Source organism: Dendrobates tinctorius, unplaced genomic scaffold, assembly GCF_039654945.1.
Source record: "Dendrobates tinctorius isolate UK_male_01 unplaced genomic scaffold, ASM3965494v1 ptg000150l, whole genome shotgun sequence".
In the NCBI taxonomy this organism is placed as follows: domain Eukaryota; kingdom Metazoa; phylum Chordata; class Amphibia; order Anura; family Dendrobatidae; genus Dendrobates; species Dendrobates tinctorius.
The window spans coordinates 9,002,445-9,022,940 of record NW_027361817.1 but is presented as its reverse complement, the minus strand read 5'-3'; the positions used below and the strand labels follow the sequence as shown (position 1 = coordinate 9,022,940).

Here is a 20,496-nt window from a genome sequence, read left to right as displayed (position 1 = left end):
TAATTCTCTGTATCAAATATTCTATAAAAGACATTTATGTTTCATAAGACATAACATTATCAAATACGTTATCATAAAACATTCAAAATTCTTGTAAGGTGCTGAACACTGCTCCCAGTCGGGATTTCTTGCAGTGTCCCTTGAGGTAGACATCATTCTTCGAAAAGTGTCCATGCAAAAACATTATCTTCGCAAAGAGTCTTTATATGTAAAACCAAGAAAGGGAACCTAAAGATGTGCAACTATTTACAATAATGTTTTGGATCACACAGCGTTCATGATCTCCACAGTTCCATTTGTAGAAAAACAGGCAACAAAAGTACTTCCGGAAAAACATGATAGCAAAACAAGGCACAACTGGTGCAAACAAACCCTCCTGGGTAACGAGATTTAGTAAATGTAAATTATCTTAGTGGCTACCAGATTCCAAGTAGTCATTGACCATCCGTAGGTACTCCTCTTCCCATGGTGTCAAGCCAGGGATCTTTGGTTTGGGCTGCCGAACTGGAGGTGTTGCAAGAGCAGCCTGGTTCCTAGGATCAGGTACCAGAGCAGTCTGAGTGGTACCGGTGGATGGAGGGGCATTGACTGGTTTCGATGGCAGGTACCTCTCGATGAACTCTGCAGGGATACGTCGTACATTCAGGGCGTACCACCCCTGGAGTCCTTCATGCCGGGTGAAGGTCACAAATTCCCCAGGCTGCAGGTCTCTATCTGGATGCCCTTTCCTCAGATGGGACTCCACATCCCGCCAGTTGAAGAACAGGTCACCAATGCGCTTGGGGTCCGCGATGAATCCAAAACCCCTCTCCTTATTCACATTCAGCACCTGCCCCCATCCGGCTGCGTCCCGGGGGCCATGATGACCTGCACGGGCCCTCTCCTTCCGGGCCAGATCCGGGCCCAACACAGCCTGCTTCCTCTGCTCCCTCTCCCAGTACTCCACTGCCAGCTTTGTAATGGTGGCTTGGCAATAGGCCTCATTCTGCTCCTCCCGGGACCTGCTTTCACCCACAGCACCAGCATAGCATCCCGGTCCCAGACCAGATCCAGGACGACCTGGCCAGCCGCTGTGACTGCGGTACACCCCAGGGCCTTCCCAGGTAGAGGAACATCCAACATACCTGGGGCCTCCTGGAGGTGCGGCCTCTGCTCCGGTGCAGGCGGTGACAGGGCGGATGGTAGCTCCAGGTCGGCAGGGGCTTCGGTCGGGACGTGTGCAGCCGCAACAGGTCAGGGCGGGAGCACGGTCTCAGCTCCCGGGTCCTCCGATGACTTCTTCGGGCGAGCGGGACGCAGCCGCATGGACAGCGTGGAGGTGAAAATTAACGCTGCCGGGGAGCGGTCTGGTGCGGCAGCGGCAGGTACTGATGGAGAGGGTACCGCTGATGTAGGCCCCGCCGGGGCGCGCTGCCATCTCAGCCTCTCCAGCGCTTCTCTTCTTAGCTGCAGACGGGTAGTCAGTTCGGTGATTTCATCTTGCAGCTGCCAGCAAATCATGCCAGCTTCAGGATTGGAGCCGTCAGCCATGGCGCTGGGGGTTTGCACTTCCCCGCGCTCCGCAGGCCTCCTTCCCTCACTCTCCAAAATGGCATTCTGGCGTTCTTCTTCTTGCTCCGCCCTTCTGCTCACCACTGGCTTTCTCTGCCCCTCCTTCCGGGAGTGGCGTCTTCTTCCCGCGCCTCCATACCAAGCCAGTATATGAACCCCTCGGGGGGTGGGCCATGCATCGGTCACATAGTAATTCAGGCAGGGACTGCCCAAGACTCTTCGCGGTCTTTTCTTAGGACCTCCCATCTCTTCACGCCCTTCTTCTCCGAGCCAGTGGGCATTTCTAATGTCCATTTTACAGTCTATTAAATTTGGTCTTCTGCACATTTTCAAAAGTTGCAAATCCAAGGCACATAGAACCCGATGGCATCGGGTCTCGTCATCCTGTTCGATGGCATCGGGTCTCGTAATCCTGTTCGTGATGTCAAAAATTGGGTCGCCCTCGCACACCCAGGGCAGCGGGGTACTCGGTACCGGGCCGGTGTCAGGGGGATGATGTGTCACAGCAGCGGTGACCCGGTCCGTGGCCCTGGGCCCCAATATCAATGGAGGTGATGTTAATAGTGTTAAAGTTTATATGAAGAGTTTGTGACGCCACCCGTGGTGTTTGGCAAGTAAGATGGTAAGCCAACGCTGCATGCAGATCCGCTGGGACTGATGGTGTGGTGCAGCAGAGATGGTATAGCTCCCCACAGGTGGAGCTGTATTCCCAGGGCAGTGTAGGTGCAATAGATGAGGAGAGGCGCAGAATGGTATGGAGGCTGGTACCCAGGTGTAGTGGTGCTGGAATAACTGGAGGACACCAGAGTATGCGGTTCCAAAGCTTTACTCACTGTTTGCAGTTCACACAACCGCCTGCCTCCGTACCGTGTTCTCCAGGTCAGGGCTCCAGCCAACCTCCAGGCAGGATAGGATTCTCCCTTCCACACTCCGCCAACATGTACCTTACTGAACGACTCCTCCAAAGTGCCTTTAGGTGCGAAGCACTCCAGTACTTAGTTAACCTGGAATGCCTCTCTCTATGTGTTCCTAGTCTCTACTTGTATGACAGACAGCTGTAGCCTGCTTCGGGGACTCCACTCTACGTCCCGGCTCTCTATCCGCGTTGCTGTTGTGTCCCAAGTCTATGATGGGAGCAAGGCATTAGCGGCTCACTACTCCTCCGGTGTCTGTTGCCGGACATAAAGATCCAATCAACCTCGGGGACCGGGCCCCGGCCTTTGAGCTCTCTGGACTGGAAGGGTTCTCTCTCTTTCTCAAACTGCTTCCCACCGTCCTTCTATTCTCCTTCGTTCCGATCTGTTCTATCTCTCTCATGGAATCTGTAGTCTTCAATCTACGTCTCTTTCTCCTTCTCTTCCTTCCCTGAGGAGCTCGTTCCACTAAGACCATTCCTCAGCCTCTCCTGACTGACTGCCTTCCTCCGCCTTGAGCTCCTCTCAGGCTGACCTGCTGTAAGCCTGCTCTCTCTCTGGGACTCACCCCAGACTGACCTTCTGTCAGACTGACCTGAAATCCTACACCTTCCCTCTCTTTTATATCTAACTCCACCCGCCTCCCCAGCACCTCTCGTGTTACGAAGTCAGGGACAACAAAAGGCACCCTATGACCTTTCCAGCATAAAGCATGGATGGGTCCCTGCTGAACTATCCTGTGTGTGGGGTGCAGGTGTGGAGCATGGTCAGGAGTTCCCAGCCTACCTGGATGGTGGGGCACTACACCTTAGGAGAAGGTGCAGTACCTCTGTGGTGACTGAAGCCTCAAGGGCGCCACACAGGCACGGTGAGTCACTGTGCAGTAGCAGAGACTTACCGATGCCTGTGCAGAAGATCAATGCAAACACTGCCCATAGGAGTGCGGAGAGGGTTTGCATAATCACGTGCGTGCACAGCGCATGCGCGGGATTACAGCACCAAACAGATTAGTGTGACACTGATGGGAGGGGGGTACCATTATAAGGAAGTCAGGAGGCAGTGATTTCTTCCAAACACAGCACGCCCAAGAGCCTATAAGACATCATTAGCATATAACATTATAAATTAATTTCTCAATATCAACACCTCAGTTATGGTTTACTATGGTTTACCTGTATGCCCATAGTAATAGATCAAAATCATCCAGGGGGTGACAAATTCCCTTTAAATATGAAAAGAAAATATGGAGGCTGCTATTTCATGTTTGACTGCTGGAACCATCACTAATCCAGAGAAAGGGACTCTGAAATGCCCTGTCCGAATGGAGAATGTGCTCGGTTATTTCTGGCAATGCCACAGAAAATGACTGTAGTGGCACCACACATGAAGAGTCACAACTCAATTCCAACTCTGAATTTTATAACCCTCTTCATGAGATCAGTTTGACTCGCAAATTATCACCTTTCCTGGATATGTGATGTAATTAAATGTTGGGCAGAACAATCTTCTACAGGATACTCCTCTGTTTCAGGCACCTGAGCATAAATGGAAACTCATACCTTTTCCAACATCAGCCCCACTCCAGAATCCCACTCAATGCAAACTGAGCAAATACCTTGTAGTAAGCAAATAAAGAAACAGTACATGTAAATAGCATAGGGTACTTAGTTAAAACTGTTTTGATCAAAAAAGCGTAAGAGCCATCCCATCACGACGAGGTGTACAAAATCGGGATGGCACCTATTTCTTGCAGTCAGCAAACAGAAAAGTATATAAGGGCAGAGCAGGACCAGGTCCCAACTGTTAAGACACCTGCCTGTGGAAAGTGATAGAAACAAAATTAACACCAAAAACGGAAGCCACACTCTTGTCTAAACAAAGTACAAAGAAGCTTGTATTAGCCAAAAAATGAGCTGGCGCACAAATTGGTATAAGTGCAATGTATAGATGTGCTTTCACACTGGCCATTCATCCAACAAAAGCTAAGATAAAAACAAAATGAGCAAGTGTCCTGCAATAAGTAAAAAACATACTTACCATAGCTATCACTATTTTGGTTTGCCCTTATCAATTTTTACATATGCTGAAACATAGTGAGGTGGACTACAAGAGTTAGGTCCTGTCTCGATTGAGATACACCATGTTGCTGCTTTACGTTTTTTGATCCAAACAGTGTTAAGCACCCTATGTTATTTATGTGTACTATTATTATTTACTAGCTGCCTGCCCACCCACCTCTGTGCAGTCACACCCGGCAGGTAAGAGGGTGGTTTGCGGCCTGTGCTGGAGATGTGAGTACATGTGTGTGTGTGTGTGTATATGTGAGTACGTGTGTGTATATGTGAATACATGTGAGTATGTGTGTGTTTATGTGAGAGCGTGTGTGTGTATGTGAGAACGTGTGTGTGTATGTGAGAACGTGTGTGTGTATATGTATGTGTGTGTATGTGTGTGCGTGTGTATGTGAGTACGTGTGTGCATGAGTACATGTGTGTGTATGTGAGAACGTGTGTGTGTATATGTGAGTATGTGTGTGTATGTGAGTAAGTGTATGCGTGTGTATGTGAGTACGTGTGTCTTCATGTGAGTACGTGTGTGTGTATGTGAGTACGTGTGTCTTCATGTGAGTACGTGTGTGTGTATGTGAGTACGTGTGAGTTTGTGAGTATGTGTGTGTGTATATGTGAGTATGTGTGTGTATGTGAGTACGTGTGTGTATATGTGAGTATGTGTGTGTGCATGTGAGTGCGTGTGTGTATGTGAGTACGTGTGTGCATGTATGGGAGTACGTGTGTGTATGTATGTGAGTACGTGTGTGTGTGTATGTGAGTACGTGTGTGTATATGTGAGTACATGTGTGTGTATGTGAGTACGTATGTGTGTGTATGTGAGTACGTGTGTGTGTATGTGAGTACGTGTGTGTATATGTTAGTGTGTGTGTGTGTATACGTGAGTATGTGTGTGCGTGTGTACGTGAATACGTGTGTGTATGTGAGTACGTGTGTGTGTATATGTGAGTACTTGTGTGTGTATGTGAGTACGTCTGTGTATGTGAGTACGTCTGTGTGTTATGTGAGTACGTGTGTTTATGTGAGTACGTGTATGTGAGTACGTGTGTGTGTGTATGAGAGTACATGTGTGTGTATGTGAGTACGTGTGTGTATATGTGAGTACGTGTATGTGAATATGTGTGTGTATATATGAGTATGTGTGTGTGTGTATATATGAGTACGTGTGTGTATGTGAGCACGTGTGTGTATGTGAGTACGTGTGTGTGTGTGTGTATGTATGTGAGTGTGTTCGTGTGTTTGTACATGTACATGTGTGTGTGTGTATGTACGTGTGTGACTGCACGGAGGTGGGTGGGCAAGCAGCAGCGGGTCTGGCGGGGGGGATCCGGCAGCGGCGGGTCCGGCATCGTCGTCGGCGGGTCCAACAGCGGCGGCGGCGGGGGGGTCCGGCGACGTTGGGGGGTCCGGCAGCAGCAGGGTGTCCCACTGGTGGTACTGTGGAAGAGCCTGGTACCACCAGTGGGTGCCATATTGGAATATCCATAACTTGGGTATTCCAATATGGTGGCCAGCGTACTTCCTGTGCGGCGCGGTGGATTGTGGGATTTGGGGACATCTAGACGGAAGTGGATGACGGACAATTTAAGGCAATTATATATATATAGATTTACTTATTACAGGCGATTTGCTCATTTTGCTTTTATTTTAGGTTTGCTTATTAAATGGCCTCAGTGTGAATGACCTATGCATTGCACTTATGCTAACATATGCTCCGGTTCGATTTTTATAATTTTGCATCAGCCGCATTTCGACATGCGAATTTCTAGACGAGCTAAATTGGGACATGGGATCGTCTGATGACAGGAAAAAGGTTACTTTTACACTCACCGCTTTTTATGCGGCCCGTTATTGTGGCCCGTTTTTGCGGGCTGTATTGCCGCATTTTTTACGGTCAGCTGCAATAACGGACTGCATAAAAAAGCTTGTGGATCGCCATTTTTCATTTTTCCAATACTATGGAAATAGTATAGGGAAAAAAAAACGGTTTTCCGCAAAACAAAACCGGAAGTCACGGTGCGTGGCGAAAACAAACTTCCGTTTGATTTTGCGGCCCCATTGATTTTCAATGGGGGCCGTGTCCGTACGCCGTATAAAAGATCAAGCAAGCTCGATCCTTTATCACGGCCGCAAATATGGCCCTCACGGCCGTACGGCGCACTACGCACCGTGGAGTTTTTGCGGGCAGATTTTGCGGCCCCATAGAAATCTATTGGGGCCGCAAAAATGGCCCGCAAAAAACACGGTAAGTGTAAAAGCAGCCTTACCATCGCTCTACCTTTTTTTTTTTTTCCAAAAAATATTAAAAAATAAAATATACCACCAAAACATGCCAAAAAAAAAATAATGCGCACATAGTCTAAGGCAGAGGCGTGTACGGTGTACCTATGAGGACGCCATATAGCCCGATCCCATATCTGGGGGTGCACGTATGGAAGTAAACCCTGCAAGGATCAGCGCGGTGACAAAACTGTGCCAAAAATATCAGGAGTGGTAAATGAGCCTTTATCAATCCTAGGCTTAACCCCTTGTTATACTATAAGAATGAAGTGGCCAGCAATCTGTGGTGAGGAGGGAGTGATGGCAGGCTCAGCTTCCCTGGTAGGAGCTGCTCTCTCCGCCCATCGCTGCTCTCTCCTCGGTCCCCTCCCTGCTCTCTCCGTGCTGCTCCTCCATCCTCAGCTCTGCTCTCGCCTCTCACTCCGCCGTCGGGATTTGTTGTGGATGCTGCTGCTGCTGCTGTTGCCGGGGATCCCGTCATGCTAAGTCCCTGCTCCTCCATTCACACCTGGGAGTCCCTGTCTCTCTAGACCATGGTGGTGGCAGAATCTCACAGACCGTGCTGGACACTTTGTGATTGCCTCTGCTCTCTGCTCTTACCTGCCCTATTACTAATCATAGCCCGGCCGGGGAAACTTGCAGCTTTTCCTACCTCCTTAAGTGACTGCCAAACCCCTACAGGCTGGAACTGTTCTGGTAAGCCGCAGCTGTGCTCTGTCCTGTGTGTACTAGGTGCTATGCACTTGTCAGTGTCTAGTGATCTGCTTCCAGGGGTCATGGTGCTGCTGCTGCACATCATTATGATTTCCCTCATGATGGAGTTAAGTTGATGGGTGGAAAAGTCTATAGACGTCTCCGGTGATGGAGAATTCCCGGCAATACTCTGGAATAGATGCATTTGTGGAGTTCCTCCAGTTCTTGCTGCAGTGTTATTATGGCTCTAGCACTGGGGTCTTGGCTTATGGGGTACAATATTCTTAAAATGTGTCTTCTAACCTCAGAGTTTACAATTAGAGCTAAACGTCATCTGGTCTGGAGTGTTTTGCTCTGGTAGTATCAGTCCCAAAGCTGCTGAGTGATGTTAAGCTCTGAGATATAAAATGGATGGGTAAAGCTAAATGTATGTGAGATGGAGCTATAGATCCATTAGCAGATAGGTAAAAAGCTATCGGAGGATCCTAGCTGCATTAACGCCGTGTAAACTCTTTCCTAAAGTCCTGTGATATAAGGAAATTAGAGAAGAATCGCTTCTGATTGTGACCTCCGGCACATCATGTATTATTTACACTGGGTGGTCCTACGCAGGAAGCCTCCTGTCCCTTTAATGGCATATAATGAAGGCTTCCAAACTATCTCGCCTTCATAGGCCGATGCCTATTCACAACAGGAGGCAGCCGGCAAACAACACAAAGACTAGTTTGTCATAAATCACATCTCAGCCTGACTGCTAAAGCCTTAAGTCATGTCAGACTGCAGCTTCTTCCCATGCCCATAATCCTACCGGGATATTGGCACTTGTGCGTCTGTCATATTACAGCTGTAGCCATAAAACACAGCAAAAGGTCCCAGTCATGCAAATATGCCACTTTTATTAGATACGAAATAATTCCGTGTCAGTGCTCTGACGCAGAAACGTGATCTTAACCTCTGATTTTAAAAGCTCAGTTTATTGGTTTGAGAAGACGAGGTCGTCAAACGCTTAATTTCTATATCTCAACTGTATTTATTGAAGTGGGAAGAGTTAACAATCTTTAAATAAGGACATTACATAGCTCACCGGTCCTCTATCACAGGGACCAAAAAAGGTCAAATTTAGGACAAAATACCAACTAAAGCCATTTTAGCTCGGGGGAACCTTATCTGGGTTGCAGCATCAGGTCATGACCGGTGTTGTGTTGACTGCCAAGTTGTGAAATCTACTAATTAAATAAGGAAGGATGAGCCATGGAGTGACTGCGCTTGTAAATCATCTTTGTGGCCGAAGCCCATTTAATAAGATCATTGGGTGATCATGTCTTTTTTTAGGCTTTTAGGACCCTGCCGGAAACATTCACCCTCTTACTGTCTTGGTCAATAAGAGGCCACTGATGTCTATATTGAATTAATCGTCTCATTTGGGGAAGCAGTGGGAGATTTGTTCTGGATTATTAGCTTTGTAATATATATCTAAAGTGCGTTCCACAAGGAATGACTGTTGTCCTCATTGTATGGATCCTGCCCGGCTGCACCCTATCCACGCAGCCCCTTTTCTTCTATTAGGTTAGTGGAACGCATCCCTCCGGCCTGAGCAGCTACGGAAGAAATATGTTAAGGACTCCGAGCTATTGTCCTGCTGACTCTTCTTTCATTTTTAATATGATGATGCGGTTTCAAACAGGGGAACGTAATGAAAGAATCAATAGGGCCAAATCTTAATGGATCCGAAGTCTAATGTATACGTTCTGTTTAATATTGTGTCTTTCCGTAGAGTTGATTGATCAGGTTGCAGGCAAACTGAACTCTTGATATTTCTAGGGACCCCATCCCCCACCGTTAGTGTCTCAGTATTGCCGATCCACGGCAGACGCTGCTTTACTTTATGCCGGTAGAAATAATGTGACACCTTTATTCCTTCACATCGAAGCGATCAGCCTTCACTCCGCCACAAAGAAAAACAATGCTTGTTTATTATCTCTTCACTTTGTTATAAAGTGCCATGCTCATCATAGCCTGGATAGATTCCAAAGACTGATTTCACAGTATGCACCAAAATATATGCTTTCTCCGTCCAAGATGAATGCATATTGTGCGCGCATTACATGTAGCAATTCAATCAGCTTTTCCGAAAATAGAAGCCCAGAGCAGGAATCCCGCCTAATAAAAGATGAAATGGATCAAGTATTTCCATAAATCATTTTCTAATAAACCCAATCTGTGCTTCCACTTCTCTCGAAAACTGAGGTTTTATTTGTTTTTTTTTCTCCCCCTTTTGCATTCGAGGTTTTGATGACAAAGAAAATGATCTTTTTCTATGTGACACCAATACCTGTAAATTTGATGGAGAGTGCTTAAGAATTGGAGACAGCGTGACATGCGATTGTCAGTTCAAGGTAAGGAGCTTGCTATCTCATTTTTCAAATTGACTAATGCGGGCATGAAAAAAAAAGGGAACCTACTTTCACAGTCTTTCTCCGGGCTGTTTTTTTTTTTTTACAGGCTGGATAGTTGAAAGCAGAAATGCTACCTGGGGAAAAATTGTCAAAAGTAAACAAATCCTGTCAAAACACAAAGGCTTTTCAGGGAAAATATTTACAATCTAGTGATACCCACTTGGAACGAGCCCTGTGAGATCTAGATGGAAACAGAGCAGAGGTGTAATTTTCTCTTGTGGCCTTTTTTTCTTCATCTGGTTGTGGTTCTAACTTTTTCTAATAATGACCTGTATATTGATGTATTGTCAGTGTAGGAAATATTAGTCACCTATACAACCTCTGTACCAGGAGAAATGGACAACTGATGAAATCAGTGCCACATTTGTGTTCAATTCAGTTGAATATTCCTATACCGCTTTGAAAATGCAGGTACGCGAAACGCGCGTCGGGGCCGCAAGGAGGGCATCAGCGGTCTTGACTCATTACTGGTGGATACGTTATGCACTGCATTTAATTGCATTCCCCACTAGCTTGAAGCTGCCTATATTCATGCTGCAGTGATCTTTTTCACTCTGCCTCCTTCAGTCATACTTTGAATCCCATCCCCTCCTTTGACTACCTTCAGGTCTCCTCCACAGCTCTCTAAATTGTCATTGTGTTCTTTTTGTCTGATATGGTTTTAATATGATGTCCTAATAAAACTTACCTGATTTATATTATCCTTTGGTGGATTTCTACTTGCTCCACTTTGTTTCTAGTTTGCCATAGCATTGGAAGTATTCTGCTATAGTAGTTATATTTCGGCTATATTCTGGGAGAGCTGTACTTCAATATGCTCTCAGCCTTAACGTATAAATTGTGTTTTTTTACTATTGTTACAGTTGAATATTTGGTAGCTTTTTACTAAAAATATTAAGCTAAGTTGCCCACCACTTCTGATGTAAATCGACAGTCTTAGTTTATTAGTCATTGACTTTATTGCGCTCCACGTACTTTCTGATGTAGTCAAACGAGCATGTACGGTCACATGCCTATCCAACTGCCACTCCTATAGTGGTCATCATGTCCCCACTTCGGACAGTGATTGCCTGCAGTGGTCCAGCCGGATCAGGATGTATGGCTACTGGCTTTGTACATCCTGTTTGGTCAGCATGGCCATGTGAACACTGCAGCCAATCACTGACCAGAGCGGGGATGCGTTGTTCACCCCTTTGATGATATGTCCATCCAGCCAGAACATGATGTATGGAGACAGGTGAGGGACATGAACAGCTTTGGAAGAGGAGCAGCGAGGCAGTATGATTTATTTTCATATTTCATAGCATGCTGCATGATTTAAAAAAAAAGTCGAGTGAAAAAATGGTTTAATAATAGAAAAGGTCAGTGATGCTTTTTACAGTAACCAAAAACACAGTGATGCGGAAATCTGTGCCAAAGAACAGACCCTGGTTTTGCATTGGTCAGATGATATTGTGACTAGTTTGTTACAAGATGTGCGTTGGTGATGTATACAGAAATATTAGTGAGCAATACAATATCTTTGTGGTCTAATAGAACTTTTACACGTCAGGATTATAGTTCTGTACATTTATTGGGACTTCAGACACCCATGAAGTATGCGACCTACAATAATGATGCCTCATTGCAGTGCTATAAATTCATTACAAAATATTTTTTTATAATTTAGCAGAAAGAAGTTCTGTATTACAAGGAATGTTTCAGATACTTACACTGTAGAAATTTGCAGGGGGGTTTGGAGATCTACAGCTTTGACTATGTGAAATTTTCAGAAAAAAAAAGTCTGAAGATCTCAATTTGAATCAAATAAGGAAAATCGAGCATTGCAAATCTGCTTTTACCCCTCACGTCTTACTGTGAGCTTCTACTGGTGCTCTGTTGGATGCAGTAAAATCATGGTTGTTGTTGTCCATTGAGTTCATGTGCTGGGATTGCTATACTACAGGGTGGGCCATTTATATGGATACACATGGGTGGGCAATTTATAAAGTTGGATACAAAATGGCTGACTTCAAAATGGCCGCCATGGTCACCACTGATCTTGAAAAGTTTTCCCCTCCCATAAACTAATGTGCCACAAACAGAAAGTTGATATCACCAACCATTCCCATTTTATTTAGGTGTATCCACGTAAATGGCCCACCCTGTATATTGGCCTGGTATGTTATGCATGCAGCAAAAACACACAGTGACGTGGTGAATATATAAAGGACTGGTAGCAGTTAATGATAAAGTATTACATTTACACTTGAAAAAAAGCAAATTTGACCAGTGCTTAGTTCTTATTACAGCCATATCTTATGCATATGATTTGTGATGCTTTGCTTTGTAGGGCATATGATGAATTAATGAAATATATATTCCATGTTTAATAGGAACTATGTATGTTATTTCACACTTTTATATACAGATATGCAATCCTTAAAGGTGCATTCCCGTTATTTTTTTACCTCCTAATCCTGTGTGAACACTAGTGTAGTGTCAGCATGTTAATATGCTCACCGATCGCCATCTTGTCCGTTATCCAGTGTTGCTGTGCTCCTCTTCTGACAGCAATTCAGATTCTCCAGCTCACTCTATGCTCCATGCATAAGCAGGAAATCCCTATTACAATGTAATTCTATGTAGTCTCATCCTGACCCTCACATGACATCATGAGAAGAGAACTGGAGTGACGCGGTATACCAAAGTTGGCGATAGATGAATATATTAACACAAAGACACTACACAAATCTAACATTTGCACAATGTAAGAAAGCATGAGGTAAGGTCCTGGATGACTGGTATGTGTCATCAATATGACTGGGCTCGGTGATGTAAGTCCTGGGAGAAAGTCCACTAGTAACATTATGTTACTGTGATAGTTTCTATTTTGATTGGATTTTGGGTCCAGGATTTAGGAGCGACCAAAAGAGCCTGGGTGGGAAAGGTCGCTCCCATACTCCAGTCCTGGTTTTATAGGTCCAATAGCAGGCAGCTGGGTTAGCTTAGCAGTGTATGTTGTGCTGGGACTGGAAAAAGACCGTTCATGGAGAATAGTCTATGATAGAAACTGAGAAGTGCCTGTGAGAGCAAGTTGGTGAGATGGTTGATTTGTTTTCCCTTACCCAAAAGAAAGGACTGCTTTGTTATTTATTTTTTGCCAAAGAAATTGTTTTGCTTTTAGAGTCCCAAAGTTTATGAAGGACAATAAGCCTTGTTGTGACATTAAACCCTGTGACTGTGTGTGTCCAAACGGCTACAAGAGAGCTGAAACCCCTTCTCAACAGGTTCAAGGAGTAAAAAAAATATCAGTAGCGCCTCTTTAACACAAGTGGTACAGATAGTTACATGGTTATTGTAGCTCGCACCCAATGATTATGTGGCCACCTTTTACTTGCTTTGTATGAGAGTGGCCATGGGTAGAATGCCACCACATAATAATTGAGTTGTGTGCCACCATTTGTACAGATGGCACATATTACTACATCTGTATGGAGAACAGCTACAGCAGATGATATTATTGGTGCTGGTGTATTATCGCATGCCAATCATGTTTAAACACAAAGCAACCACAGTTTTGTTGCTACTGTTGCTATTCTTATTGTATGATTTGTATCTCCACATACATGCAACTATTTTGTTAGCACAGACAATATTGTGAAGGAAAATAAGAAATTCAGCAGTGTAACCCATTAACATAAGTGGCAACATCATTTTTATTATTTCTGAGCATTGTTTTCAAATATGTATCTCATATTGTTGCTCTGCCTTGGGAAATTTCATTGCGAGAAAATGATCTAACGTGCAGAACGTAGATCTTCAAGCTGCTCTATATATGCTATATTACTATTACTGCTATTAATGTTACTATCATCACCATAATCACATAATACAAGGAATAGAAAGCGCAATATGTTAATATAAATGATTCTGGCCATTTGCAGAGGATTTCCAGTCTGCTGGATTAACAGTTGTAACCTTGTTGTTTTTATTGCAATAATATTAAATTATGGTACACAATGTCTCAGGGGCCTACGTGACATAGCAGAATGTTACTTCTAAGCTGCCATCATCTACTTATGTGCCATCAAGTCCTAAGATACCTTACCTTTTCCTTTCACACTGAGAAAACTCAATAGTGTTGTGGACGTTAACCTCGGGCTTAGTACTGACTCGAGTTTTTTTCTTCATCTACTTTCCCAGAAGAATATTTGCAACTCAGGTTTATCATTCAATGCAGGATACACAGAAAATATCAACACCACTTTTGTGAGAAAGTCTCTTGTCTCGTACAACTGGGGAATGGAATCTGGTCCATTATTCTAGAGGAGACACCCACAATGACTGTACAAAGTAACCATACAATACAGGGATTTATGGTCTATGCAAATCCGGCATTGTGAGAACAAAGAAAAACAATTCTCTACAACCATGACTTCATTGGGAATCTCTATTTAGTCCATTACATTTTTGATAATCTGGACTAGACGTATTTCCAGGTTCTATCATTGGTTCTATTATTGACCCGCTGCTTCTCACCAATGAACTGATGTAATTCCAAATTCCCAGTTCTAGATTACGGCCAGGTTTGGCAATATCTTTAGCATGGAAGGTCCACAGACCTGATACAAGTCATTAAAGAGTATATTTGGGATTTTATGAAAAACAAAAAATGTGCCTAAACACTAACAGGCAAGTAGTTTCTATGTACCTACCTGTTGTGCATGGCGCCGTTCTTCCTTGGCGCAGAGCTATCACTGACCACTCCTTTCAGAGATTCAGCTGTCTCTGCTGATGTCGTGTCGACAAAGCTGCCCTCCTTTGTCGATGTGTAGAAACTTCAGGAACACGGTATACAGCAATGCGCAGGAGGCAGAGCAAGGGTTAATAGGTTTATTTCAAGGGGAAATACTCCACGCAGGGAGGTAAAGAGTAAACAGCATTAAAGGCACAGTACAATACGACGGTTCAAATAACAACAAATAGGTAGCAAGAGTATCAGGAAGTCCTAGCACTGCAGCCCCTGCTGCGCACTCAATAGTGCCGGCAACGGCAGGCGCAGCACCTTCTCCTGGATGGTAATGTAGTCGTTGGTCCATCTTTTGGTGGCAGTGGTCGGCCTCCGGTACCTTCTACTGCCCCTTGTCCATATACTGATGAGGCTATTAAAGGCACAGGCCACAGACCTGTACGAGCCCAACGTGTCTCCTAAACTGTCTTAACTGACGTAGTAAGGTCACAAGGGTCAGGACAACTATTGTGTGTCCGCGTCAGGGTGCGAGTGTGAGTCCTATATGTGTTTTTTTTGGGCAGCGCGTGTGCGGTACTCACGGTCACGTCGTGTACGGCACCTGGTACTATCTTGCTGTCACTCGACAAACATCGCACGTCCCGCTCTCCCTGGTCCCCGCTGTAGGTGGCGGGCGACGCTGGTCTGCTTGGCGCTGGTACTCCCGGCCGGAGCACTCCTCTCTATGACTGCTGTGACACGCGGCTCGGCTCCACTCTGGATGCACGGCTCTCTCTGCTGGCATGGCCCTGCACTGCTGGCACGGCTCTCTCTGTTGGCACAGCTCTGCTCTGCTGGCATGGCTCTGCTCTGCACGGCTCTCTGCTGGCACAGCTCTGCTCTGCTGGCACAGCTCTGCTCTGCACAGCTCTCTCCGCAGGCAACAGGGGCTCCTTCTGTTTGGCCCATCACCAAGTCAGTCCTTTCAGGTTGGGGAAGGAGAGCGTGCCGCTCCCCACTCTGCGTGCTGCTCTCTGTGCTGCCCTCTGTACTGCTCTTTGCCTGCGCCAGACTGCCCTGCTTTGCGTGCTTTTTCCTCTTATTCTTTTGATGCTGTGTGCCCTTTTCAGGTTCTGCCCGCCCTCCTGAGACAGTAGGAAGCTCCGTCTCACTCAGGCTTCCCCTCGATAGCAAGGGAAGGTCTGCCCCACTCAGGCTTCCCCCGGGAACAGAGGATGCAGCCTTTTTGCTTCCGGACCCAGCATGCAGGTACCCACGATCTCTTCAACCTCCTTACACATGGGCTGGAACTTCTGACGTCATTCTGATTAACAGTTGGCTCCCCCAGTTAGGAAGTGGGAATCTGGCTGTCAATAAGAATGATGTTGGAAGCTCTGTAGGTAACAGCAGGTTCGCAGGATGCAGTGATGAGACACGAGACTGGTTGAACTTTGAAAAGCAAACTTATATAATTTGAAGCCGCTAGGGCTATACTAAGCAACCAAAAAGGGGTAACAACAGTTGTCCTTGCAGAGACTCAGTACAACCAAACACTATTTGAAAAGACCATGACTAACCCAGCCGAGGTCGGTTACTATGGGGCCACGGTATGGCTATCTACGGGTCCTTATACTCTATAATGTCACTTATCCGTCCTGACGTCCCTCGGCGTCTCTGTTGGAGCTGCATTGCGGATGAAGCTGCTTTGACATCTTTGATGAGGCTGCTGTGGTGTCTTTGAGGCTGCCTTGGTGTCGCAGCCGCTGGGCCCAGCTGCTGAAGATTTGGAGTAGTCTTCGGGCGTTCCAGCACCCAGGAGGAGTTGGGGCACAGCAGGCCCTGATGGAGTCCTGAGATGAAGTAATCCCCTGTTGTAACAGCGGGGTTGCGCTTGTTAGCGAGTTCAATGGGACTCCTGTCCCCAAGCAGTGTTGTGTCGCAGTGCTCAAGAGTGGTGGTTTACTGGCCATGCGCACAGCCTGAGGCTGTGTGCAGAGTGTCTCTTTTGACGAGGAACAGGCCCCAACTGCCGACTGCAGCGGGGTGAAGGTGACTGTGAGTGGTGATAGACAGGCTGCAACCACGGGCTGAAGTGAAATGGCAGCGTCCCGCGGGTAGCAGCGGGCAGGCCACAACTGCGGGCAGAAGGGGGATGGCAGCAGCCGGGAGAGGGAGCGGACAGGCCGCGGAGGGCTCGAGCTCAGCGGTAACGGCCGAGGATGACCGGGGGCAGATCGTTACCCGGGATTGGGGTGAAGAGGCAGTCCTCTGTCGGTAAGCTTGGCGCCTCTTTCCTGAGGGCCACTGCGTATCTACCCTCTGCTGCTGGTCTCTTCTCTCAACTGTCAGTGTCCTTCCCATTCTCTCACGCCCCCTCCGTCTCCTGCTCCTTGTCTGACATATCACCAACTGACTCCTCTGCGCGCTCCCTGTCCCTTTTATACTCGCCCCTCCCCTCGCTGTCCTATCACACTCAACAGTCCACTCTCCTCCTCTATTCCCCGGGTACTGTTTCCTTAGGAACTCAGATGGCAGTCCCCTTGGTTCCGGCCCGGACACTCTGTGGGGGTCCTCCTCCCTACACCTCGACAAAGGAAGAGGGCGGAAAAGAAGCAACCGCTCTGTTGACATGACATCAACAAAGGCAGCTGAATCCCCGGCAGTAGATGTCAGTGACTGCTATGTGCCATGGAAGAATAGTGCCAGGCACAACAAGCAGGTAGGTAGCAACTAGCTGCCTGTTAGTGCATGGGCACACTTTTTGTTTTTCATATAGTCACGGATATCCCCTTTAAAAATTATGGTAAATGTTATTTGTGTCTTTACTTATTGCTTTCAAGGAAAGCATTTTTCTTTGAAAATCGAAGGGCCTCATATAGCTTAGATAGATATTAGTACAAAATATGTCACAGCAACATTAAACAAATCACTGCATGAGATAAAAATAATATTCACCATTAGATAATGTCCAATTTAATATCCCAATGGCACCATTATTCACTAAATATCTTAGAAGTATTGCAACATTTTGGCTCAGCAGTGAACATTGTGGCTGGTGTCCTGGGTTTAAATCCCACCAAGAAAATCTGCAGGGGTTTTTTATGTTCTCCAAAGACATACTGAATCTAGGTTGTGAGCCCCATTGGGGACTGTGATGATAATGTATGTAAAGTGCTGCAGAACATGATGGCGAAATATATAAATGAGTAAAATAAATAAAGTGCACACTATGGAAAATGGGAGCACAGGTTAGGATACGAGTGGAGTAAACCTTTTTATTTCAGTGTAAAAAGAATATTATTTCTATATAGTTTATACTCTGTCATGTGCCATTATGATGAACTGGGTAAGGGTCATATTCACACGGCATGAGAACACACTGCACCTCTATATACCATGGACTTCACTTACAGGTCTTTTTTGCTCCTTGTTGCATTGCACAGTTATTCTCCCCTAAAAGCAGATCTGTAAGGACCCTTTTTCCATGGTCCATGCTCGTTACCTTTGTTCCTGGACCCTCAAGGATAGATCAAAAAATAATCTGCGATATTTATTACAAATTTCTGTTGTAATACTATGCTAAAACGAAGAAGAATGATAATCCTGCCTTCTCCAGTCAGGGGGTCCGCTCATGTAATATGTAATCGTCTCGTAGATTCCTTTTCAGTTCCACGCTGATAATGTCCATATTATCTAAATTCTCTAACCTTCTGCCTCTATTGGATTACGGCATATGGCTGCAATTAATCCAGACATGTAGATTTTTCTCGAACGCACCGTGCTTAATAGTTTAGCGTAGTGCTGCTGCGTGATCTGCCGTCTCTGTACTCAGATGTTAGAACTCTAGACAGCGTGGATTTAGGATAAACTGCACTATAGAAAATAACAGGCCATTTCACTACTTCGGCGGTGTGTGAAATCATGTATTTTAAAGCATAATATTAATACTGTATATACCATGAACCAGGTTCTGATTGTTCTCTGCACAAATTTTTCTACTGGCAATTTCAAAGACAAACAGAATTTTTGTGATGTGGCATTTTTCACAAGATTTCGCAGCCATTTTTGAGTTTTGCATACAGCCCGAGGGTATTATAAACTGTGGTAATAGAAAATAAAATATAAATTTCACTACTTGCAATGTCTTTGGGTCACTGGCCATTTTTACAAACCGCAAGATTCCCTGGGTTTGCTTGTTTTTTTCTGATGCTTTGGCTAAAGGCTTATCTAGAAATGCCAGTAAAAATTCATTAATGGGGCAAAATAAAAGCAATGTAACCAAAATGCATGTTTTTTTTACACCCATTTTTAAGTCATTAGTGGTATAGGACATACCGGTATATATTTTTCAGAAGCAATTTTCAGCTAGTTCTCCATGACAAATACGCAGTATATATTGTGTTGTTCGCACAGATGCTACCGGTGTAGCCATGCGATTAGTTACAGTTTATATACATAGCCGGGCTCCAGATGAAACTGTGTGGACTATTAAGGGTACGTTTCCACGTGCCGTATTCCCTGCGCTTTAGACGGAGAGGAAACCCCGCTAAGAGCACCAATCCCAGCAGTTTGATGCATTGAATGTTATCAGTCTATACAACAGCCCTAATCATGGGGTTCTGATGGATTGTTATTACAACAAAAAGGGCTACAATTGTAATAATATTTGCCCCATAGCAATTCCTACTAGATACTGATGGAAGATCAAATAGGTTGGCTGTCACCCCATCATTGTATGAAATTGTTTAATAGATATTCACAAAGTATGCTATTCTCAGAGTCCTCTGTATTCAATTGTGCCTGTCACTGGAAACTCCCCATTGTCACTCTTTATTAGAAGAATGTTACTTTATGAGTGCTATTGATTATAGGACAATTACTTCTTGAGGTTTGGGCTTAAAGCAACCTACATTCAACATCTGTCTGAGTATGGACCCAATGTATGGACTGATCATGGGTCTCCTGACCCGAACTCAACAACCTCATATATGCCTATGATACTGATGGATTTGGAGCAGGAGCCATGAAACACGAAATTTGACACTGGCCTAAAGCTGTGTCACAGTGAAGGCCTGACATTACTGACAGTCAATAATGTTTTGGCATACTAAGGTGTTATAGAAGCAAATTGTAAGGTGGGACTAAAAACATGAAGAAATTAATTTTAATAAAATTTATAAAGAAGATCATCAACGTATAGTGACATATGGTATCACCACAATTGTAATGACCCATACAATAAAGTTATCATGGTGTTTATGTCCTCCTCATGTTTGTGTGGGTTTCCTCTGGGTACTCAGGTTTCCTCCCACATGATGAAGACATTCTGATAGGGAATCTAGATTGTGAGCCCCAATGGAGACCGTTATCAACATTAAACCTCATTTGCCAAGTGTTTGCCTATTCAGACTTCTTATCATTTTGAAGTATTGTAATGACAAGGTCAGATTTTAGTATCCTACATAGTTTGGTTTAATCAGAAAAGACTGACCCTTTACTCTCAATCCCATCCACAAGGTCATTAATAAAGAGGTTAAAAAGAATTGGTCCTAGCACAGATCCCTGCGGTCCCCACTTCTTCCGAGTACAGATCCCTGCGGTACCCCCTGCTGACTATATCCCATTTAGAGAACTTACCATTTATGGCAACTCTTTGTGTCCGGTCATTCAGCCAATTCCTTACCCATCTGCATATAGTTTCCCCCAGTCCCTGCTTCCTTAGCTTCAGTATAAGGCTGTTATGTGGAACTGTATCAAATGCCTTTGCAAAGTCCAGATAAATCACATCAGCCGCATTACCAACATCCAGATTTGTACTTACA

General features: G+C 45.2%; 1 protein-coding gene across 1 annotated transcript in view; it reads left to right on the top strand.

The window, feature by feature from the left end:
- The first annotated feature begins 7,175 nt into the window (after window positions 1–7,175).
- TMEFF2 (transmembrane protein with EGF like and two follistatin like domains 2) overlaps window positions 7,176–20,496 on the top strand; it is a 1,040,676-nt gene continuing 1,027,355 nt past the window's right edge. The window contains exons 1-2 of the mRNA XM_073546700.1: window positions 7,176–7,510; window positions 9,794–9,903. Coding sequence (XP_073402801.1) covers window positions 7,348–7,510; window positions 9,794–9,903 — 273 coding nt within the window. The 5' untranslated portion in view covers window positions 7,176–7,347. The remainder of the gene's footprint in view (window positions 7,511–9,793; window positions 9,904–20,496) is intronic.